We start from the raw sequence: 25188 nt of genomic DNA, 5'->3' as shown, positions 1-25188 counted from the left end.
CCTCTCAAGCACTCTGTTCTTACTCTTGTTACTTGTGCAAAAGTGTTCTTCACAGGACAAGGAAAGTTATCAGTTACAAGTATAAAATATATTTAATATGGAGGCTTTGATCTCTCAAGAAAAGAAAACACCTCTTGCAAATCATGTTTAGCAACTGCTCTTGAGAAGGAAGACATAAGATAAAACTTCAGTGTATACCACCATGTTCTTTTTATGGCAGCAGCCCTGGCTGCTTGCGTTCTCTAAAAGTATGCAAATCAAAAAAGCAAATTACGTTAAAAAGCCAGTTCATGTAAGCAGGTACATCTCAGAGATCAGTGACAGAGGAATACTAAACACACTGAGGTCCTTTCTTCTTTCAAAGTGAATGGGGTATAGAGAAGAAAGACTTATTTTCAAGTGACAAGAAAGCTTGATCCTGTATGCCACAAGCAAAAAAGCATACAAAACCCACTCTACACACAGAGCCCCACATAATTAGAACTGTCCTTCCCTCACAAGATTTGAGAACAAGAAATCTTACAGTGACACAGCAAGACTATAAATCCTAATTCAGAAGCTGTCATTTGGTTATCTTTTCTCAGCCTTTAACTCTGTCACCCAAGCAACCTAACACTCTCTCATCTTTGTGCCTTTAACTGATCCACTGCATTACACTGAATTTTTCTTGTGTTAGCTGGAGTTTTTTTCCCATTTTGTAGGCCTCAATATCAGAACAAAAAAAGGACATTTAAAAAATAAATTACTTTTTTGTAAGCAATGAAATGTCAGTGATGATAATAGATTCCCAAAAGAAATGCTAGCTATGAGAGTATAATTCTTTCTCAAGAGTCATGAATATTATAACCAGGAAGTCAGGCAACAATAATAAACAGGGATAATTTGCCCTTAGCTCAGTGTACGTTGGGTTCCACTGAATCTTCAAGAAAAACAGCTCACGTGTAGCTCTAGGTTGGAGGCAGCTGGAACACCACTCTCTCCTTTTCCTCTGCACTCCATCCATAAAAGCACTGAATCCAAATCAAAACCAAGTTTGAACAGTCTGACTTCTTGGTTAAAACTGCTCTGTTAGAACAATGCAAAGGGTCATTTCAAAGTAATTCGGTGACTTTTAAAAGTTTCCTCCATGGGAATAGTACATGCGATGCTATAGCTTTTAAACATTCAGAGGCAAGATCTAGTCCTTAAAAATTATTCTTAAAAACTACACAGATGTCAAAAGAAAGACTAAAAATCCAAATCACTAGATCCCCCAGAAAGAGTGGTATAGAAGAACATTTTAAACAGGCATAAGTATTTGACAGCCCGCGTACTGACTGATCTTATTGCAAAAGGAAAATTATTTTGAAGCCTGAGCTATTCAGTAAGTCAAAAAAAGAAGAAATTCTCAGAATTCCTGAAATCTATGCATCAGATTCACTCCTCCCCCACCCTGCACATGTTTCACTTTGGTTTTTGTTTGACTTCTTCAATCAAGACCTAAACTGAGTACTAGGGAGAAAAATCAACCGCTGTAGAATGCAGAGTTACAATAAACAGCTGCACCTATAACTGGACATTTAGAGGTCTAGAAAAATACATAATAATTCCTATGCAACAAACATATGTAAATTAAAGTTTTACAAGGTACCTGGCATGGAGTTTGCTGCTCTTCCCATTTTGCGGAGGGTACTCTTCTATAACACCCTGCACAAAAGGTGGCTGCTGCCGGTGTGTTCTGGTGTATGGCAGTGTTCCCATGTGGCTAAACATATCACAAGACCTAGTAGGAATTGTCCCCTTCTTCTTCCTGGGGAGAGTGCCATGGATAGAGATGTCTTGAAAGGAGTCCGAGTGATGCTCAGTTGGTGAAGGTTTAGTAGTTAAAAGGTCCATGGAAGAAGCTAATGAGAACTGGTGGTTCACTGGGCCATTTCTGGGAAGACTTGAAAATTTTCCTGCAGCTATCATTTTTGGTTCTGGAAAAACAAAAACCAAGACTTACCATAGCACATCAATCATCAAAGCCCCCACTTTAATGGAAGGTAAATAGCATGACTAACAAAGGCATCTAGAACTGAACTTCTACTTTGCTTTGGGGCAGTCAGATACCTCAAGATGTAGCCTGTATTATAATCCAGTCACGTTGGTCCCAACTGCACATCAAGCACACATGTATATTAACTTTTACACACGTGAAAAGTCACAACAAAAAACAACCGATCTGGACACACATGCAAGAGCAGGCCCTGAGCAATTCTCCATTTTTATCCACAAAGTTCCTCTTTTTTGCTCCTTCACATCCTCTGAAGACTCGGACATCAACTTAGAATCATCAACAAAAAGCAAAGTTTTAAGAACATTTTGACAAAAAATAAAGGACACTCTACAGCTTGCTTTGGAACAATATGTTTCTAAACCCAGTAGGTGGCACACTGTGAGGAAAAAACTGTTTCTGAAAAGTCTTGCTCAAGTAATAAATCTAGCAGAGAACTGGTCAGACATTTCTAACAGGCTGTAAACTAAAGGGCTCTACCCAAGAGATAAGGGCAGGAGCAGATTACTGGAATTCTCTTCTTCAGCATGTACAGCCTACTGGCTCAAATCATTGTTGATATTAGGGATTTGCATAGCTGTCAGTCTCTCGTACAATCAGTTATAGCCTGCCATACAGTACAGGTTTTTCTGAGCAAAAACTTTGTGAGACAAACACTTCAGGCACATTAACAGATTGCTGTTCTGTTCCTCAAAAAATGCTGCCTTGTGCTCACTTTATAGTGTTATATTACAGAAGACAGGCTGCCTTATCCTATCCAGTTATATTAGCCTGCAAAAGCCACTCTATGGAACATACACACAGATCTAAAGGTCAACCAGTCCTGCATTATTTAACCTAGGTGGTAGTCAACCAGGTGCTTCCTATAAAACCTGGAAAAGCCACAGGAGCAGCAGAGATTGATATAAAATCAGAAAGCAGAAGAGCTTTTGGAAGTAACAGTTAATGGACAGCGAGAATCTGTTCTGACCTTAGTCAAGTTTCATGCTGAAAAATAAGAGTAGCACCCTGAAGGCCCAGCAGCCTGGAAGTCAGTTGCTTACAGCTGCACAAGAATTCCTCTGGTTTTGGGGAATGCACAGGTGTTGCAAGGAAAACAGAGCTGCCTCTATAGTCCTCCTGTTCCCTTCTCCAGCCTCAGCATCACAGGTACTATTAAAGCATTGCTGCACTGAAGCTATTGTTATTTCTACTCAGAGGTTATCATAACAGGCTTAGTTTTACAGTAACACTAAAGCTGATCCCAAATTTATGAAAGAATTCTGCTATTTCCTGTCAGCTGCATTGCAGAGATTCACAGGCTGAATAAGGTTTCCAAACTTCAACAACAAATCCCTCCCACTTCTCCCTTATTGAAGGTCCTACAATAAATACTCATTAATTACAGATGATAAATAATATTTAGATTTTTTTTTTTAATCTTCAATTTGCCAAGGCTCTGTCTGAGCACAGCTACTATATACTATAGTAGAAAAGCCTCTGGAAATAGCACCTCTGCCCAGAGAGAATCTGTTTGACTTTGGTCAGGTTTCTTGTTGAAAAGAGTAGCAAAGAGTTGAGAAGTTAGTAAGAACTGACATTTTTAGTTACACAGATCCAAATAGAACTCGAAATCCTAAAGAAACCAAACCACACTCTCACAAAAAATCTGCCACAAATTATCATATGGGCCCTTGAGGTGAAATACTAAATCACCTCTCCATTTATCATGCGGTCAGAGGACACAGTTTCTGCTGGCCAGTATTAAAAATATCACATAATTATTTTCAAAATAATAATTTAAAAAAAAAAAAAAAAAGTGCTGTAAAGTCAGTTTTGCATTACAATTGTTCTAAGCAAAACAACTGGTCCAGAGACAGGAAGGTCTAAAATGCAAATGATTACCACAAAACTACAAGCTCCTATAGCTAAAGCAAACTGACAGAGCTTGTTTCCAGTAAATTCAGCTTTATTATTATAGAGGAATGATAAAAATTACCTCAAACAACAGGGAAAAAAAGAAAAGCTTCTTAAAATTCATTTGAAAACTCAACTTTGTGTGTTTACTGTAGCAAGGCAACAAACACCATTTACAGAGTCTGAAAAATTGGAGGCTAGCTTGCTCATATTGCACAAACATGTTGTTGTTCTCCTTTTGGGGGCCACTGAGATTCTGTACTTAATAATCATACTTTCTTATTGGTTTATAAAAAACACCTCCAAACCTCTGAATTCTGACTATTTAAGTGCAGGTTATCCAGTCAGAGAGATTTTCCTTAGGCTTTCCTGCAAGATTACCACCACTATGCTGAAACGGAACACATGACATTTCATGCAAATGGGTATCAAAACAAGCAGGTATAAATATAACCAACGAAAGCTTTGGTTTAATAGTCGATACCAGATGAATCAATGATAGGCTTACAGTCACAGTAAACTGTCAACCACTTCATGTCTGAGGATCCACTAAGCTGAGAATTCCCTCTCCTAACCAAATCACAGGATAATTAGTATAGCAATCCAGTAGGTTTCCAATCCAACAGTCTGAGAATTTTCAACAAATAAACAATGACTCTGAAGTACAGCACTTTCCATTTAACCTCCCTTCCTAAGAAGCCCTTCTTAAGAAAGAAAACCAAACTCCCTCAGTTATGTCCTAATCATTGCACCTTTTAAGTCACTCTCAGTAACATCCCATGATTTATGAATTGAATACCCAATCCTGAATTTCACACCGAGTTTTGTTTTGAGGAAACAAGTTAGAGTTCCAAAGTTAATATGAAATACCTACATTCAAGAACTTGCAAGACACTTAGCCACAATTAAGTGTATACAGAAGCTTTGATAATATTTTGAGCAAGCCTCCCTGCAAAACCCCTCCAAAAAAAACCATCCCCCCCAAAAAACCCCAAAACAACAGGTTTGCTAACTTCTACCCATAAATTTATCTGCTTGCCTATGTACTGCTGTACTATGTATTCTTCATAAATGTAAACCAAGAACTACAACAATTAGCTCAGTAACAAAAGTCCTGCCAAACTATCCATACATTTTTCTCGTATTAAATGTAAACACTGCAAGGAGGGAGCCTCTTCAACTGAAGACTCTGGAATGTCTCAAATACTTTAGCATATGATTCAAAGAATGTTTGACTTTACTAGATATAGAAACCCTGAAAATTTTACTCCCTAAGAGACAGTGTGCTTTGAACATCTGCCATCATACAATCAACAATGGAAATGGTAGAAATTATAGCAGAATGATAACCCAAAAGGAACTGAAATTTAATTGTACACATTCCTATTTGTCAAAATGCAGCATCTAACAGAACAGAGCACTTCGGAAGTCATACAGGTTTCCCCTAACTAGACGCAAACAAGATTGACTCATGCCAATATAATGTTAAAAATGCTAGGTGAATTTGTATTTATATAGAGAGTGGTATTTCTCTTTCTTCAGTCTGTAATTTGGGAAAGTATATGGGAATGGAATTGCCAGGAGTCAGATTGTGAATTCAGAGAATTGGAGGGCATGAAAGGTTTCCAGGTAACTTCTGACATGTTCTAGTTTTTGTTATGAATGAGGGTGAGGGAATACAAACGAAGAAGTCTTTAAAATCAACATGGCATTTAGGAAAACAGTATGAGATTGGACATAGAATAAAATACAGATCTGGTGGGCAAGACCAAACATGCACCAAGTTCTAATCTGATGGGGTGTGCATCTCTTCACATCATTGCTCAAAACAAAAAAGAACCATATGAACAATGAAACAAATAACCTTCACTTCCCCAAAACAACATACAAAATACCCTTCTGCTCATGCCCTCTTGGCTTTGGGATGCAAATACAAACTTTCTGGCTCAGCTTGTCTTCATGAAAACTTTCTGATGTTCACACAGTCTGAAGAAGTATTCTGGTGGTTCATTCAACCTGATACAGGTACAAGAATAAGCGCCCCTTCCATACCACAACATAATGCAACTAGTGGCAATGGCTGCTACTTTGTTGTTTCAATACATTGGAGGAGGGGAAGTGAGGGAAAGGGGAATCTCCAGTTCAGCCTCAGAGATTCATGAATGGCATAACAGTCCAAGGCTGTATATGCTCATGCTAATGGGAACCTCATAAAAGGAAATAGAAAAGCAATTTCAGAGTTTCGAACCAGACTCTCAAGCTATCTCAAAACTCTGTTATATATATAAACCAGTTTTGGACATTAAAAGATTCGTACTTCTCTCAAAGTCTTATTGATCTGCAGTCTGGGTGATTCTCCCTGTTAGATCAAAGTCTCTGAAGTCTATACCTGGTGTTATCACATCACCAATGGTACAATATTTTACCCAAAGTCTTACCATGTCTTTATCATTATATATGCTATGAAGCTACGGGGGTTTGAACATGGTTTAATACATCCAACTGAAGAACAACTAACTTACATTCTCAGGTCTTTACAAGATGAAGTCAACTTTTGTGAAAACCCTACTTACTTTTGACACAGCAAATCTCCTCACAACCTCCTCCCACCCACCTGCCTGCCCGCCCTCCCTCATAACCAGTAACAATAAATTATGACAAGTGGGAGACACATTACTCTCTTCTCCCTGCTAAGTTACTTGGCACATTTGCATGCACTATGCAGATGCACATGGGAAATAATGAAAGTGATCGATCTTAATGGTGAAGAAAGTCAAGTTCAGGACAAAACCCAGATCATTTCCTCAGATTTAATTTTTGTGTACTAAGAGGATAAGTTACAGAAACAGAAAAAGCATGACTGAAAAGCCACTAAAGTTAACATATCGTAGAAAGAAATACAGTTAAAACTGTAGCCACTATAAACTCAATGTAGATTTCATGTTGTCTCCCCAGAAGCAATGTAGTCTTCTTCGTTAGTATAATAAAGAGAGGATTCCTGCTCCCAAAATGGCTTAGAAGCAGCTTTCTACAACATGTATTTTCTGCCTTTTTTTTTTTAAAACGAGATAAACTGATGCAGCAGCTGCTATAGCAAACAGGTCACAGGACTTTGAGAAGAATAATAAGGTTCAAGAACCTACAGCCTGTTATGATACGTAGAAATAGATTGAGAAAACATATGCAATAGTTCAAAGGCTTTAAGCTACTATCAGAAAAAACATGAGTCTGTCAAACATCAAAAACTCCCCACGAGATTACAGCCAGGTCAGTGCTTCCAAAGGGTCTTGAAGTGCTATCAAAACGTTCATGCTCTCTTTCTCTCTCCTTATGTGTCACACAATTTCCACCTCCCATACATCCTTGCACTGTAATCTGACAATCTATTTAAAATGTTAGTTTTAACTAGTATTCTCAGGCAACAGAAAGCACACAGGCCAGGGTAAGTTATCTTTGAAATCCCTCTGTTTCAAGATGAGAGAAACAGATAAACCCCACACTTCTCTTAGTGAGTTTTCACATGTAGAATGCCTTGATATCTATAAAACATGCCATGAAAAAGTTACCATTGAAAGAGGATTCAATAGTAAGTAGAGACCTCCTCATTTGGCCTGTACTATGGAATTATCTCAGAAACTTAAGTGCTCAATCAGTTAGCTCAGTAATCCCGAACAGTATGAAGCCTTGACTTGAAATAAACATTCTCTCCCCATTTTGCGGGCAGAAATAGAGGACTTCACCAAGGTTGCAGTCAAATCTAAGCGTTTTTCAGCTAATACTTCAAAATACAAGCTTTTTTTGTTCCTCCTCTAGTATAGGAAGTCATTTATTATTTTGCCTGCTTCTCTGTTCCCACGATGTTACTGAAAAAAAACCCCACAAAACAACCCACTCTAACTGAAAATGAAGTATTTAAAAAAAACTTTTCAGCAGCAAGTATGCACTTAATTATTTTGAACTAACAACTGACTTATGGAAATTACAAATTTGGACAGAAAGAAGCGCTTTTATATAAGCTCCTCTTTAATTAACAAAACAAACAAACAAAAAAAATAAAAAGGACACAGCATTTCCTTTCTCTCCACTCAGTGAAGTATCTCGGCATCTCGAGTACACCAGTGTTTTATACTTAAAGAATATTTAATAGATTTCCGTGGGATCCACCCCTACAAAACCTAAGCATTGGATCAAACGTCTCAGTAGTTACTGCCACAGCTACCGCATTTCTAGTAGTCCGCAAATCAACCGCCGCCCTGCTCCCCCGTTCCCTGCCCGGATAGAGGAGGAGGGACAGAAGGACGCACTCACACACACACACTCACACGAACCAGCTTTTAATTCTCTGCCCGAGAGGACAACGCTGTCCCCACAGTTACCAGTCTGATCACTGCTGCTTCTTTCCAGGCTTTCTGGGAATTAGTTGGAGGTTTTGTCCCGGCCAAGCGACCTCCTGGCAGCGAGTCTCGTCCAGGTCCCTCGGGGTTGCGGAGCCCCGCGGGCGGCGGACACGGGGGAAGCGGGCAGCCGGGCAGGAGGAAGGGGTGGCCGGAGGCCGGACCCGCAACACCAGCGGTCCGGAGCCCTTCCAATAAACGAACTGGGACGTTCTCGGGAGAGCCCAAGGTATGGCCGTGCCGCGGTAGGAGCCGGCGCGTACACTTGCACCAGCCTGCCCTAAAGAAGAGCAGCTCGCGATAACTAAACTAAGGGTGACTCAACCGGAGCCTTCTAAGAGCGCCTTATCGCTCACTCGCCCGGGCCGCGAAAGTACGGACCTGGTTCCGTGACTCTCCCGTTTTCACCCCAGCAAACAAGACCGACTCCCGGGCGCCACTCACCTGGCGAGCGCGGCACCGGCGGGCGCGGGGAGGTGGCGTCGGGCCGGCCCCTGCAGCCCCCCGCGGCCGTGCACTGCGTGCGGCAGCTCAGGCAGCGCCGCGGCCGCAGGCGCTCTGAGCAGCAGAGCCAGCGCCGAGCCGTGATTTACGGCTCTCCAACCACACCCCTCCGCAGGCTATTCAGGCTGAGTCTCGCCGAACCCCCGGCACGCAAGCCGTTTACGTGCAGTGACCTCTCCTTGCCCTTTTCCATGGATTTAAGAACTTGACTTCCACAATTTCGTCTCCCAAACTACAGAAGAAAATAAGTTTCCTAAAACCACGCTGTCCACGGACGATTCAAGAGCCTATTACATACTTTACACACACAATTTACTTACATTAGCAGACTTCCCCCTGATCCCACCATGCCACATGAAGTTATCTGTGCAACAGGTTGGTGGGATAAAAAGCATTTTCTAAAACAAATGGCCAAATAGCTGTAAAGGATCGAGAGCTATTGACAGAATAGACGACTAGTTAACCTCCTTTTGTAAAGTATACCCATTAAAACAATCAGATAATTACAGACAGAACATTCATTTTTAACAAATTACCTCAGGCACCTTCAGCTGTACCACTGACTCAGCCAAAGGGCTTTTGCTTAAATAGAAATCAAGGCACACTCAGTTGACTTTTTAAACCACTGTCTAGATAAAATTTTTCTTTAACATCGTATTTGTCTCTTTCCTGTTGGCTCAGTCTTTCAGGCTGCCTGGCCAACATTTCTCAGGTTTTGCTGCAGTTATTCCAGTTGTCCAAAGCAATTTTGATAACGCTGTTCTTTCCCTCCTATCAGAATTTGCAAACCAACATTCTGCAAACCTCTTCAAAGCTATCCTACTGGTATTAGTTTTCCAGAGGCAAATAGTTCTCTGCCTAACCAAACATTTAATTGATTTTGACATTAAATATTTGAGCCCTACTAGTTGTATGGTTCTTCTGTTTTGGGAGATCCTCTTCATGCATTATTTTCATTTCACTCCAATGTTCAATCCTTTCACTCTCTTTCTCCATTTTTACCAGGACTAGCTTTAATAAGCTTCTTCTGATGTATCTACTTCAGAGGCTGACTACATGATGTTGCTGAAGTTGTGGTCCTAAACTATCTAAATGATAAATGTCATTAAGGAGCAGATTATTCATCTTCCAGGACCTCTATGTATTATCAAACCAATCATCAAAAATAAATGAAACTATGGTATTCTTACTCTAAACAAGTTAAGCTACATCCAATGGTAACAACAGCAGGATTAAAATTCCACATGCTGGTTTACCATAGTGACATCTCTGGATACTGGGTAGAGCTACGACATTTATCTCTTTGTAGTTTGGGTTTTTATGCATTGTCCAGAACACTGAATTTTGCAATCTGAGCTATCTAAAATATCTTCCAGCAAAATGAGTTTTTTAAAAAAATGAAGCAATTCAAGACAGAAAGAGCACTGGACCTTCCTTTGAAGTGTAGCTAGAGCTTAAGAAACACTTAGCTCATCAAGAGAAGATTCTTTAGCCATCATGTATGTTGCAGAAATAGGTATTGGGAGAGGAAAGTTCTTGGAAAAGTCTGGGAATTTTCACAGATATGAGTAGAACCTTTGCATAAAGAAAGCTCATGTAAGATGAAGTTTAGTATAAAATAAGAGAGAAAAAAAATAAAGGCAGAAAGCGCTCAAATATGCAGTAAGGGAAGAAGAGGAGACAGAAGATTAGAAAGTTAAATCTATCTAATATACCAAGGTAAAGGAAGCTCACAGTGGCATTTCTGACTGGTGCCCCCCTTCCCATAGCAACCCCACTTTGGTTCCTTAAGGCAGCCACGAGCAGTAGGAAAGCATTATCACTGTTGCTATTGCCACACACCTTTTACAATAACAACTTCCAAAACAGAAAGATTAAGGTAAATGTGAAAGACAATAGTTTCCAAAAGGATTCAGTCACTGGTGCTAGGACGTAAGTCACCACTTGTAGAAGTCTGTGTCCATCAGCATGCCACACTTACATAACTCTCTCCCCCCAAATTACAGAAAATTATAACATCATACTGACACCAAACAGAACCTTGAAGTTCAGATCTGAATTCAAACCAACTTCACATAAAATGAGGCCTAAATGCACAACAAAACGCCACTCCAATCTTTTTTCAACTAAGTTTTTCCCCAAATGCAATGACATTTGAGCTACTGATGAACTAAGAAACCTAGCAAATCTTGAATAGCTGATGGCACTTTGCTTTTGTCTTACCAGTTGTGTAAAACCAGGTAAGTATTGAGGACAGAGACGTACCAGAAATGTTTCAGGCACAGTGACAGATTCCAGAACTTCACTGCCACAAGTAACAATCTACGGAGATCTCCCATACGATATTTCAGGCACAATCGTTCTTCAAAATATACCTGGGGGAGGGAGGGGAAAAGCAGGAGGAGGAGAAAGAAACCAAAAACCAACAGACTGTGATCCCATCTTGGACACCAAAATGCCTCACTAATACCTCCTGTGCAAGAAAAATGGAATTATGGTGAGAATACAGAAAGAGGAGTTGAGATACCTGGATTACACTTTCAGTTCTAGTGTTCTGACCCACTTACTTCCTGTATGACCTATATTTACGTTTTTGTAACATGCATCAGTGGTAGATATTTTCCACAGGAAAGACTGTACAGTACTTTATCAGCTCATCAAGTGGAAGATGCTACAGAAGCGCACACTATTATTTTCCTCATTGCACAAAGGAAAATGTCTTGCTTCTCTATCTAAACCATACGTTCCACAGTTCAGGTAAAAGACATCTAAAATCACGCCACAAACTCACATCAGTTAGCACATAAGGTGGTCTCTATTGGCTGATTCTAAAAACTCAGGAAATCTTCAGGCACTGTAATTACATCGGAAGCAATGTCATGCTTCATTGTCATGTTTTATGAATAAGAACCAGAAAAGGAGTAGTAATTTCCTTAGTAACATGACTGCGTGCTAAGTAATGGGACTGGTAGCTGGGCAGCCCTGCATAAACTGTGATTACTCTTGCATGAGTCATTACATCCTTTTCCTAGGAGTTTTATTCTGTCTTCAGATCAAATTGAAAATTGTTCTTTGTCTTCACATATGACAATTTACACAAGCCATCCTTGTACATACTTGATGCAAAGCTGTTAAAGAGAATTCGCCTGCAAGCTGTAAGAATGAAGAATTCACAGGACTGCCTACACTAGCTACATTAGTTGTGAATTACTTTGAATTAAGCTAGATTAGATTCCTCGTTGCAAAATTTTTGTTGTTTTCATACTTTGTATCTGCTTTGGAGATGGATTTACTGAGATGTGGGATGAAGTCTGGAAGCACCAGTGTCCTGAAACAAGCACAGCACCTCTGTCAAGCTCTCCCCATCAGCATTTGATGTTGACCTGCCCTACCCCTTAACCATCTGTTTATCTATACAGCATCATGCTGTCTGTGTATTACCTCGCCACAAAAACGTTAGTGGTGAAGTGCTGCCCTTTGCGACATCAGCCTAGGGAAGGCTGAGAAACCAGCAGTGTGCTGGCCATCGCTGGTCACACATCAGACACTGCTGTGGCCTTCTATGGTCACCCTTGACTTCTGCTTTCTGAAGGAAGGGAGTATGTACAGGTGCATCTTTCCACCTACTGCAAAGACACCTATGCAAGCAGCCATCTAGACAGATGAGTGAGGAGGAACATAACTGGGACATAGGTCCCAAGACCTGTGATGCTGTAGCTTGCGTACCTTACTTGTGCCAAGAGTTGGGTACTTGACAGTTCTTGAGAGACCATTTTCAAAATATGCCTGGCTTACAGTAACAAAAGAGATGATGGGACAAAACAAGAGGATTCATTGGAACTTTGCAGTTTGACCTTAAACATCAGAATTCCAGTCTTCCTAAAAGAACCAGGAGAAAATACATCTACTCCAAAAGCACTGCTGTGCAGCCGCAATGATAAAATGCAGAAGTAACTACACAAGATGAGGACATGGTATGCATAGATTGCTCACACAGCAGTTCTTGTAGATTCCCTGATAAACAAAAGTCAAAGCAAGTTTCTACTGTAGACTTGTCTTAGAAGAGAAAGGACCCAAACAAACAAAACGCTACATTCCCTCAACTCCCACAGATGCCACACAGAAAAAATAATGATCAGCAGAACCGTTGGCTAGGAAATCAAGTTTATTCGCTGGTAATTTTCAAGTTAATCGAAGACATATCAGGCCAAATTAGAATGACAATATGAAGTGAAAATGCTCCAGTACTTGAAATCTGACAATATTTAGTTTGAAAACTATGACCTATGGCAACTGTGCTTTCTAAGGGCCCCCCCAGCTGCCAACTGAAACAGACAAGTTTAGTCAGCAGCTATCCAGACCTCCATAATAAAGCTAGCAACATCCAGTCTTGCTATTTGGTCTGTCTTAGGTCTGCAGACAGAAGGTCCTTCAGAAACTCCCAAAGAGCTATCTGTTATGAGTAAGAGTCAAGCAGCCTTGCGATCCCTAGCCTCAGAAGAGTTTGCAAGCAGAAATGTCCTGTAGCTGATCATCCTGGAAATAACGCTGTAGTAAACCAAGAGACTTTGAGGAGTTATATAAACCTTAGCTCATTCAGTGACAAACTGGAGCATGAACATGCTCTGACTTGCTGGAGTTTCTGGCTACAGCACATTTAATTTTGCAGATCTAGAAGAGTACAAACTGGGTACATATAATACCAGATGTCTGATCTTCATTTACTACTGGCTAAAAACTATAGTTCTGACAAATCAGTATTTTCCAATAGGAATTGGTTTACTGTTAAACTCCTCTAATCTGCAGCTCACTATTGTAAGTCTTAAGTCAGAGAGAAACCAAAACTTTTGGAAAGATTTGGAAAAAAATTTTCACTGTAGATATCAGAAGTTCTCAGAGCTACAGAATTCCATGTGTTTTGAGTCAGCTAGTATCAGCCACTACTAGAATCAAAAAAAACTAAGTACAGCCCTTGTCAGATATAATACAAGAAAACTGAGTATCATCTTTAACAAAAAACAATTAGTAATGAAAAAAATAGTAAAAATAAACTATTGCATATATTCTGTGACAAGAACATGTTATGTTCCTCCCCCCCGCCTTCAATTTGGTATTGAAAATCATGTCAAGCAACTTGTGCTGGCATAGATTAGACAGACCTGTTTCAGAAGTTGGAAATACATGGGTAAAACTGCACTAAACCCAGTTTTCTTTTATTGACTAATTTTAGTAAATGACATATTAAACTGGAAGACAACACCAGAAAGAAGCTGGATAAGGTTTTATGGGTTCCTTTTTACCAGGGGGCCTGTTTTCCTCTCTTTGCTTCTAGCAGTGGAAGAACTGTTACTATGGAGCTAAGATTTCCTTGTAAGCTTCTGTTTTTCTGTGTTTCTGTAAAAAGTCTCAAATACAAGAGAATTAACAGCCTCTCTTTGCATGTGACAGATGTTGGGGAGTTTTTAATGTAGAACATAACTGATGTAGAGACAAGGATAAACAGAAGGCCAGAAAGCAGCAATAAACAAATTTGGAACTTTCAACAGATGAAATGGTACAGTCAGAGGTGTATGTTTACACCTTTAACACCATCTACATTTCTGACCTCCTCAGACAAAAATGGCAAAAACCTTCAAATCCTTGTATCTCTTAGTGAGAGCAAAATAGACCACACAGGTAGCAATACCACCTCTAACTATTATGCAGATGAAAGTGTTCAAAGCAGCCTCCTCTCCATCTATTGGCAAAGCTACCAGAATACTTTAGCACTAGTCTGGAATCTGCCAGGTTGACACTACATACCACTGCTCCAAAGCACTCTGGTTGTTTGTAATGTTTCAAAGAGAAGTAAAAAACCAGGAATGAGTAAAAGGGCTTTATCTGAGAGTGACAAAGGCAAGATATTTGGGTTTGACAAGGCAAAACCAATCATGGCTTTATGCTAATTATTTTGACCATCTAATAAAAACACGAGGGATCCCTCAGTTATTTTACACCTTCTTTGAAGACGGACTTGTCTCTGTATTGTCCCAAGCACAAACAACGATCTGTACTGCTTACTCATCTTCCTTCTTAATAGCACACATCTTAGGTCTTCTATATAATGAATGACAAGGAGAAGACCCACATGGCAAGAAAGCAGTTCATATTTAACTTTACACTACTGCAGCAGGGCAAGAAATACAACATATGCAGAAACAGTTATTTAAGAATTTAAATGCAAAATCTCTTTTCCCCACCAAAAGCAGGAAGTTATGGAATATTAATTACATTTAATCTAATTCAGGTTTTGCATATTATTTTATATTCACCCACAATAAATTACGTCAATGCATATATTTTATTTAAATCCATTAAGGCTGGCCTTCTTTGTATGACAAATAAAATTATAAAAGATCTAAATATATATCCTATTAAAACTGCAATCTCTCTGTATAAGAAAACCCATACAAGACAAAAAGGAAAGATTCTTTATACCTTTAGCCTCTCAAAGGAAAACACTATAACATGTTAATGAAATCACATTAAGCCATAAAATGCTATTAATCAGAATGCAGCTCAGTACAAGGTGGTACTGGAAAACCAGAGTTCTAACTCTTAGAACACCTCATAAAAAACCCCTTCTTGTCACTCAGCTTTCTATGTATCTTTCCACTCACAACTCAACCAATGATGTACAGAAAAGTACATAATGAATACTTACAAATGTACACAAACATTTTAATAGTTAAACGATACAAAGCTTTCCAAAATAATTCTATATTTAAATTCATGGTTATAAAGGAACCAAGAAATATCTTCCATGTCTGGCAATATCCAAGGTATTTTTTTATTATATCAAAATAGACACTTGCACTTATATATTTACATTACTCTCTCTGTAGGTAACATTCTACTACACTGAAGGAGCTGGTCACATCATGGTGAGATTCCTCAACACATCTGAAGCATGATTTACTCTTTTACTATAGGTCATAAGAAATCATAATAAAACCACACTCCTAAAGACTGTAGCACAATATGGTAACATGATTAAATATCATTCTGTCCCAATCCCACGTAGCATCAAACCCTGCTTTAGTTGCATTAGAGGATACTGAGAAAACCACAGTTCCTTCCTGGAGCACTAGTCTATGAGTACTGTGCTATAGCTTTCAGGATGTCTGTGTTGAACTGCTGATTGTTACAGGACAGAGCGCTATGCCTCATGCTCTGGGGAGGAAGACCTTTTTGTGTAATACAGGAGTCAGATTATACCTAATTTGTCATCAGTTTCTCTCATACCAGAAGAAGCTACTTCTAGAAGAGGATATGTTATTTCCTGGCTTCTTTGCGATGCCAAACAAACATTTCTAAGACTACAATAAGGTGCTAGATAGCCGCTGAGAACATTCCTATAAGCACAGACAGAAGCGCAGCCCATAAACCGCTCCTTTACTTAGGAGTGGTTTAGTACCCAAATTTTGGACGCATCTTGATTCCATATTGGGACAAGCCCAGGCAAGCTGCAGGCCCCACCCTCTGACTCTACAATTTCCCTGGAACAGAAAACAAAAGGTACATCTCAAAGGAGTCACAGCATGCTATGAATACATGACTGGATACTGGCCTAGATGGCAGGACACCAAGATCCAGAATGTGCTGCAGCATTCATCAAAAGGTAAGTCAAGATACAGGCAAAAAGATTGTGGAAAGAGTACTTATTATGGCTCTTCACATTCATACCTTTTTGAAACTTCATTTTTGTTAGATTAAATGCTTAGAGGCTGAGAAAGTACTCTGGGAAAACATCGCTATGGATTGGTGTGCTTTATCATGTTTCACTTGACATCTACTTTGCCACCACCTGATACAAGATTCTGGACTTGATATTTGAGATCACCAGGATTTAGAGAAAAGGAAACAAACGCTTTCTTGAAATTTGGAAATCTGCACTCAAAAGAAGAGATGAAATGTTCCAGGCCAACTGCAGTTGTAGCTTTTAGGCCTAAATTCATTCCACTAGCTGTCAGCACTTGCTGAGTGATCTGCCAGGAAGTCAGCCATCCTGGGATATCTCTACAATCAACAAAAAAAATATAGACACCTATATAAGGTAATTCAAATTGAAAGTGGACTGAATTATCTGCTGAATTCGTCTATCTCTTTCTAATACCTAGAGGGAGCACAGAGTGACTTGCCTCCTAATAGAACACCTTCAGCTGTGGTTTCACTTTAGGCAGTGGGGCTGTTTCAGCCACCAGGGCTCACCTCTTCTGTCTCTTCCTTGGCCATTCATACTTGTGCAAGTGTTTGCGCAGCTGAACAGTGAACTGGCATGGGGACTTGATCTGGATGAACATGAGGGGAAAAAAGTTGGTTTTCAGCCAGATAAATTTCCCAATGGGTTCACCATGCAGCTGCAGGATAGTTTTACTGACAACAAAAGGAATGATACAGAGATGGGAAAAAGAAGCTAAAGGAAAGCCGAAGAGGGTGCAGACTGCTTAGGCTGGCATTTTGGAACCCCAGCTTCAATTAAGGTCCAGAGTCAATGGCACAGCAGCCTTTCAGTTTTCTAACACTGATCAGAGCCCCATTATTCAAAGCACTGATCCACTATAAAATTCATTCTGCTGGACTGAAGTGGTTTAACAATTTTGAATGGTTATTTTTCTACTGATTAGCTAATGCTACTCACGTCAAACCAGTTATTCTAATCACTTCCCTACCTTTGGCTGGCATAAAGATAACGTAAAAGCATAAAGGTAGTGAACTTCGTATTGTGTACTCTGCCTAATTCAACAGATATGTGATCACATGCACATATTTGATCCAGGTCAACTGTGTTGCTGGGCATTATGTCAATGCACAGATCTTGGAATTAATTACTGTGGAAACACAGCCTGAGTAACTAGAGTTAGACGGGATGAATCCAAATCTTAGTGTACTAAGACATGTTCTGTTCACAAGTTTCAGAACCAGATAACATTTTAGAAAACAGAAAATGTTTTGACAAAAGTTTCAAAAACTTAACTTCCCTGTACAAAGAAATGCTTAGTCCTATAAAATTAACCTTGTGAAAATGCTTACATATTAAAGTGACTTATCACATCAAGCACTGTCTGGCAACTGTTGAATCAGCAACAAATACAATGCTGTTGTTTAAAGCTCAAAATAACAGCAAACAGAATAATACAGTCTTCGCTCTGTACTGGTAAGTACATTAGTAGGACACTAGTATTTATTTAATAGAATGGAAGATTTAAAAAAAAAAGTTTTTTTCTAATGTCTGACTTCAGTACAGTTCAGTGCTGGAAAACAAGCATTTCAGTGTAACTGATTAGGCACTTTGCTCCTAGACACAGCACTCTATCAAAGACAGACACAAAACAAAACCATGTCATAATAGGCTGGAGACTAGATAACAACCATTAGTCCCTACTGTGAAAACAAAACAGTCTGCACTCATGTATGACTGACTGAACCTATCTGTTTTGCAGCCTTCCCAGAATTCTTTAAGACAACAGGCAGAGCCATCTAGGATGTAAATATCCTGGTGTAAACAGAACAACTCAGAGATCAATTTGGCTCTATTTTTTTGAGCACATAATTCAATTATACACTTAATTATTTTCATTAGCCAAAACCAGAGAATGAACAAAAACATTGCTCACCAAGATACATGACCATAAAAATATGAACCACCACTACTTTTACTGGAACTTAGCTTAAAGAATTCTAGCACTTAACTGCCAAAAAAAAAAAAAAAAAAAAAGAAACAAACAATATCATGCTGTCACCTTGCAAGACATATGTCCGGAGGTCAAAAAATATATACACTCCAGTTTGGAGATAAAATGTTTGACTCAAATTCAAATTCACTGAAGTCACCAGCAGTACGGCAAGATTAGATTTAGCTCAACATATCTGAAGCTGAACAATCATGAGTTGTAGCTATGTTAATAGAATTTGGAATGTTCCAGTGAGTTGATTGAAATGTTACATAACTATCTATAAATCATTTCACCATGTGAAAGACAGTTTGAACAGTCCTTTCCTCTGAAAAAATGTTACATTGAGAACTGTAATATATTCCTCACTCCAGTACCTGAAAAGGTTACAAAATGTAGTCCCAAAGCCACATGGAAATAGATTCTAATTGAAATACATCTAGTTTCACTGCAGTAATCAACTTGAATAATTTCCTAATCTGTTCACAGTAGCAGTTACAAAAATGTCATATTTATATTCATATTTTAAGAAAGTTAAACCAATGAATTGCAGAAGTTACATAATTGTTAAACCAGTTTTGAACTTCTCAGAAAACATTGAGAAAATACACTGATCTACTTGTACACAACCAATTCTAGTTTCTTCTGAAAAGTTAAAGTACCTAAAGACATTTTATGAATATTCAATTTCTACACATGCTCCAAAAGTCTTTTTATCTTGACCAAGAGAGGGTAAAAGCAGGAATGTTAGCCAAGTAAATAACTGCTTCACATTAGATTTGTAAAAGCCTTAGGCAGTGATCTTTAGAATTATTGGGCAGACTGCATAAGACTCTTATCTTGTTAACTATTCTCAAAATATCCTGTACAATAAGTCATAGTTGAATACATCTCACTATATCCTTCCACTCAGAAGAGAATGTCTTACAGGACTTGTTCCAACTCTCACAAACTTGAGTTGAATTTTTATACTGAACTGATAAAAGCATCATAAAAGCAACAAAAGATGTAGTGATCAAGTCTTAATTCATAGCAAAGTCCCAAATGGAAAAGGAGGGTCAGGACTGCCTGTGTAAGCACTCTTCCTCTCTCCTCACTAGGGATGAGGTGGCATACACACAAAATAGCTTGGTTTAGACCTTTTGATACGATCTTTCAGAGTGAGGAAGACATTCGTGACAGTCTTCCATCAATTATGGTCTGTTAACGTTACTGTATCTTGTTAAACTGAAGACTGTGAGAGCAATAGAAAGTGAAATGAAAGTGAAGCCTTTTCTAAATGACAACTTCTAAAAAAAGTACAGGTTATATTATTTTTTAAAATCCTGCCAAAAGATTAATGTTTAGCTATTCTTCTTATTGTCTATGTAAAGTACCCCTGTGATGGGTATTCAGAGCAATATCCTAGGCTGAATCAGAGTATTAGTTTATCATCTTTGTGACAGGAAAGCTCAGGTTGCCTTAACTCATTCTCTTAGTCTTTAGAAGACAACATGGAAATCTTACCTCTCTTTTTTTCTACCTCCTGAAGCAGCAGGATATTGGAAATGATGTGTGTTCAGTGGACTTGATTTTCAATTCCCATTTTTCTAAGATCAGCTTCTGTAAGATGGAGTAAGTCCTGTAGCAAATGCCAGAGTAAGGAACATACTATACCTATTAGTCCAGGAGAATTCAAATTTCTTTCAGACAGGTTTGCTGTTTCTGATACCGTAAGCTATGTAACAGCAAACCTAAGTATATTTGTGCATTACATGAAGCCCCTTTGTTGTGATAAGCTATGTCATTGACGGGATGAAGAACATTTCTTTTAAAACATTAATTCATTGTCTCTAAATTTTTTCTCAAAACAAAACTGGTCACGATAGCTGGAGATTTTCTAAAAGCTATGACTCTCTTGAATAAAAAAAACCAAAACCAACAAAACACAAAAGTGCTAGTATGCCAATTGCACTTGAGCTAATGAAGAAAGATAAATCTCAGAGCAAACTGAGGGGCATAATAATACTGGAAAGGAAGGTTTTGGATAATCAGGAGGATATTCACTGTAATTAATAGATAACATGGATTGTGACACTGTTTTGAAAAACATTAATTTCCAGATAATGCACTTGGGTAATCAAACCTGAACTGTTCTCTTTTATTCCCCTTTTCCTCCACAATTATCATTACTATTTTATTTTCAAAATAAGCTGCTGAATGACTCAAGGCATTATTTATAAGTCAGTACAACATTTCAATTTGATATTGATTTATAAATTCATTTGATGATGACATCTTTCAGAGCAAAAAGAAAACACATCCAAAGTAGAAAATTTATGATCAAATGTATTTCTTTTTATTTTTACTATTCTGTATTTTCACTGTAAATCAGATAAAAAGAAATCCATAGGATGTACTCCATTTTGTTACTGGCAAGTCATATTACTAGAAGTGGCCTTTTCTAATGGAGATTTTACAAGTCAGGCCTAAGACCTTAAAATACAAAATCACATTGTTTCACTGTGTAAATAAGACAATTGACACTGAATTTCTACTCTAAGTGAGCCATTGTTTTTGAAATTGGCATTTAAAAAAAAATCTATCTTTCAAACTAAAACCACTGCAAAAGCATGACATTCTTTGATTTAGACTGAGTAGTCCTCTAATTGCTGCAAGCCTCAATTTTTTATGTCACTAGCTATAATGTTTCAAAGCTGTTAGGGAAATTTAGTTGTGCCTGAAAATGTCATATTAAGTGTTTCTCAAGTGATATCGCATATGTATCTAACAACATGAAAGAAAGGAGTTGAATATTACTCTTACTTGATCCCTTTCTAGGTTTACCCAAATGCAAAAATTGGTACTAATGATGAATTCACATTTCAGTAGAAAGGATTTTTCATCTTTGGCAACAGTGACAGAGACTCCCTCTGCTTCTCTCAAAAAAAAAAAAAACCCCAACACCCTCCCCCCCAACCCCCAAAATCATCCTCCAAGAAAAAACACACACAAAGAAGTACAAATGCAATATGCCTGCCCTTCAAAGTTTAGCTAAAAGCTTGTAAGGAGGAATACAAAAAAGGTTGGTGTTAACTCCAGTACTGAACAGCATATGCTCAGGGTAACACGGTGGGAACTTTTATAGACACATTTTGGTTTTTTTTTTTTAGTAGCATTAAAGAACTTGCTGCATTTTGCAGCAGACAACACTAATATGTGGAAATTTTATTTGCCAGGGAGAACAGTCTCCCGCCTTGAAGTTTTCTTTCTTCATTCAAGATCATAAGCGCTTTCTGGTCTGGCTTAAGAACTGACTAGAGCAGTTGACTGAAACCCAAGACCTCTGTCTTCTATTGCCATGAATTTACTACTTAGCTAAGAAAAATTTAATTCAAGAAACTGTGCATCACTGTCCTCCTCAGCAAAATGGATATAATCATACCTTCTACTGCAGAGATAAAAACTCCAGTGTAAATAGTTATTAGTAATTATTTTTAAAAGTAGAAGACATCAAAGGCAATTACTTAGACTTTCCAGAACTTAGAAGCTTGGTTCAACATGGTTCTTAAGCGTATGCCTAGTATTAAGCAGGTTAGTAAATATGTGAAGTCAGGGTAAGTCAGGTATTTTCTCAAATTAAATTTTTGTTTCAGGAAAATACTCAGTTTGGCTGAGGAACTAAGAAATGATATAACGCTTGTAATCTACAGATATTGCAGAACTGAAATTCTGACTCATGGCCTTGAACTTAAAAGCAGTCCATTGTATCCAGAATGATGCACTAAGCCTATTTTTAAATTTTGCACTTCAGCAAAAGCTTTTTACAGGCAGCTTTCAGGCTCAGTAAGCCATAAACTATCTTTGCTGCAGGATTTTTTTTGTTTGTTGACTGTCAAAACAGCTGTCCCATGGTTCTATATTACTGTCTTCTGTGTTACAATGGTAGTGTGAATCATGTAATAACATTTTCCAATGTGCTTCTAAGTCTTACTGACTGAGTCCATTTGGGAAAGTAGAAAATGCTGTCCTTTTCCTAGCTGTGACAAATTCTACTTACATTTTAAATCCTTTTATTTTTATTTTGCTTGGATTATGAGATTACTGTGACACTCACTAAGAACTCTGGTATACAAGAAGCACAGATGTGACACAGAAGCCAACTTTAAATAAAACTTCAGTGCCACTTCATGAAACTTTGATTAGTGACAAAAAAAAAAATTGTAAAAGATTTGTTTAAAAGGGAATCCAAGGATATTTTGAGTTGATGAGAATATTCAGTTGTATTTTTTACATTTATGTTCTGAATTCAGAATACAGTGAGACAGAATTAAAACATGTCAAAGCAGCATTTAATTGATGACATAGTATGTAAGTGTCAATAAATTTGTACATGGATTATAAGAACTGAAAGCACAAAATGGACAATAAAAGGAAATTTTGATCAAGTAAGACCTGTGGGAAAAGGGCTTCCTAAGAATTTTAAAATAAATTTCTAGGGATCTTCAAGATGACTCATGTAAGGTCCTTCTGTAATGTGGTATTTGCTCAATAGAGAAGATTATTCTTAAGCCACATAGTATCCATTTATGTTACAAACAACTTCCTATAACAATTGGCACATAAGTTTGTATCTTACCTAGTTCTGAAGTTTAAGAAAGAAACTTATTTGTTAACTTTTGCAGAACAAAATTTGTCTATGTATTCTTGCTCTGGTGAACATGTCCATTTGTTACAACCTGAGACAGCCATGACTAATACAGGACAAGCAGCATTAGAAACAGTAAATATTCATTTTATCTAGCTCACCAGTAAGCGACTATTTCTCTGTGAGTTTTAGCACACAGTTACAGGAGACATTTGTTTTATTTTCTCCTTTCCTAAGACAAAAGCAAACTATCAGCCTTTAGGTTTTTTGCTCCAACATCATATCACTGAACATTAATCACTTGCATTGTGTCATCTTGCTTGACATTTTCTCAAGAATTTTATTGAAAAAGCCAATTCTTACCTCTATGCCATGATATTGTTCAAAGAGCGTGCAATATTCTGCAAGACCAAGCTGGGTCAGCCAGTTAGAAATCAGTAGATACTTCATTATCTATTCCCTCAGAATGCCTTTGACTTTAAAAACCAAAAACAAAACCCAATTACAAATACTATTGCTTAGGAATGTTAAATGACTGAACAACTCAGAAAGCACTTAATAGCATGGAAGTTCTACCATTATGGCCAAAGAGATTAATACTTTCTCGGCCGCTTGGTAATAGGTAGTTATCTATGCATTAAGATTATTACATTTAATTAATTGTTTCATTGTAATCCTCATACAAACAGGGAATGTTGAAGACTATATTTTGTTTAGCTCTCACAGCTGAATTAATCTTTTAGAAGATGAATCAGTCACTCAATACTGTAGTATAAATTAAAAAATACTCAGCCTTTGTATTCAAAGAGAATGTTCCTCAATATGCTCATTCAGTGATGATGCCATTCTTCTTACAAGTGTAACACTGTCGTGGTTTAACCCCAGCCAGTAACTAAGCACCACGCAGCCGCTTCCCCCTCCCCCTCCTAGTGGGTGGGGAGGAGGAGGGAAGGAAAAAAGTAAAACTCGTGGGTTGAGATAAGAACAGTTTAATAACTAAAGTAAAATAAAATACACTAATAATAATAATAGTAATGAAAAGGAATATAGCCAAGGAAATAAAACCCAAGAAAAGACAAGTGATGCACAATGCAATTGCTCACCACCCGCTGACCAATGCCCAAGCAGCGATCCACCCCTCCCGGCCAACTCCCTCCGTTTACATACTGGGCATGACGTTCCATGGTATGGAATACCCCTTTGGCTAGTTCAGGTCAGCTGCCCCGGCTCTGCTCCCTCCCAGCTTCTTGCACACCTGCTTGCTGGCACAGCATGGGAAACTGAAAAATCCTTAACTTGGGATAAGCGCTACTTAGCAACAACTGAAACATCAGTGTGTTATCAACGTTATTCTCACACTAAATCCAAAACACAGCACTATACCAGCTACTAGGAAGAAAATTAACTCTATCCCAGCCGAAACCAGGACAAACACATATGACAAAATGTATAAAATGAAGAGGAATAGCGAAAGGACCAGTGTTATCTGTAGGAATATGAAGGAGGTGAATGAAACAGCATATTCCGTAAGACAGTCAAAATGAAAAAGATTCTGTGGTGGGTGTTTGTCGAAGATGTGAACATAGCTAAAGTCAACCTGTTATGGAGTATTTCTACAACAAAAGCAACTGAGAGATTGTTACAGTTTGGTCTCCATCATGATGTCATCTGAATATAAAAATACTTTTTGTTACTTTTTTCCCAGTTGCTAAAATGAAATAAAAGATAGATATTAAGATGGACACATGATAGACATAGGAAGACAAAAGATAGACACATAAAATATTCTCCCAACATTACTACTCTATGTAAGCAGTTATGCAAGATCTACATAAACAAATACTTAAGCTTCCAAAGAATTGCCGAATTTGTGATGAGATTTCTACTTACAAGTTTGAGCATATCCTAAATAAATTCAAGGAAGCCCAATTCTAAATCTGTAACTTGTGACCTGAACATTTCCTAACAGAGCACTGATGCCAGAAGCAGGAAATGCTTATGTTCAGACATGTAGCGTCA

At 38.2% G+C, this 25188-nt stretch overlaps 1 protein-coding gene across 2 annotated transcripts in view; it reads right to left on the bottom strand.

Moving 5' to 3' along the window:
• BCAR3 (BCAR3 adaptor protein, NSP family member) overlaps positions 1-25188 on the bottom strand; it is a 93805-nt gene that overhangs the window by 54300 nt on the left and 14317 nt on the right. The window contains exons 2-3 of one of the 2 annotated variants that reach the window (XM_050900780.1): positions 20049-20163; positions 1631-1958 (exon numbers count right to left, since the gene is read on the bottom strand). In XM_050900780.1, coding sequence (XP_050756737.1) covers positions 1631-1950 — 320 coding nt within the window. In that variant the 5' untranslated portion in view covers positions 1951-1958; positions 20049-20163. The remainder of the gene's footprint in view (positions 1-1630; positions 1959-20048; positions 20164-25188) is intronic. The other variant, XM_050900779.1, reaches the window with a different exon arrangement.

The sequence above is a fragment of the Gymnogyps californianus genome, chromosome 8 (genome assembly GCF_018139145.2).
Source record: "Gymnogyps californianus isolate 813 chromosome 8, ASM1813914v2, whole genome shotgun sequence".
Lineage (NCBI taxonomy): Eukaryota > Metazoa > Chordata > Aves > Accipitriformes > Cathartidae > Gymnogyps > Gymnogyps californianus.
The sequence above is the reverse complement of the archived record's forward strand: the minus strand, read 5'-3'. Positions and strand labels throughout refer to the sequence as shown.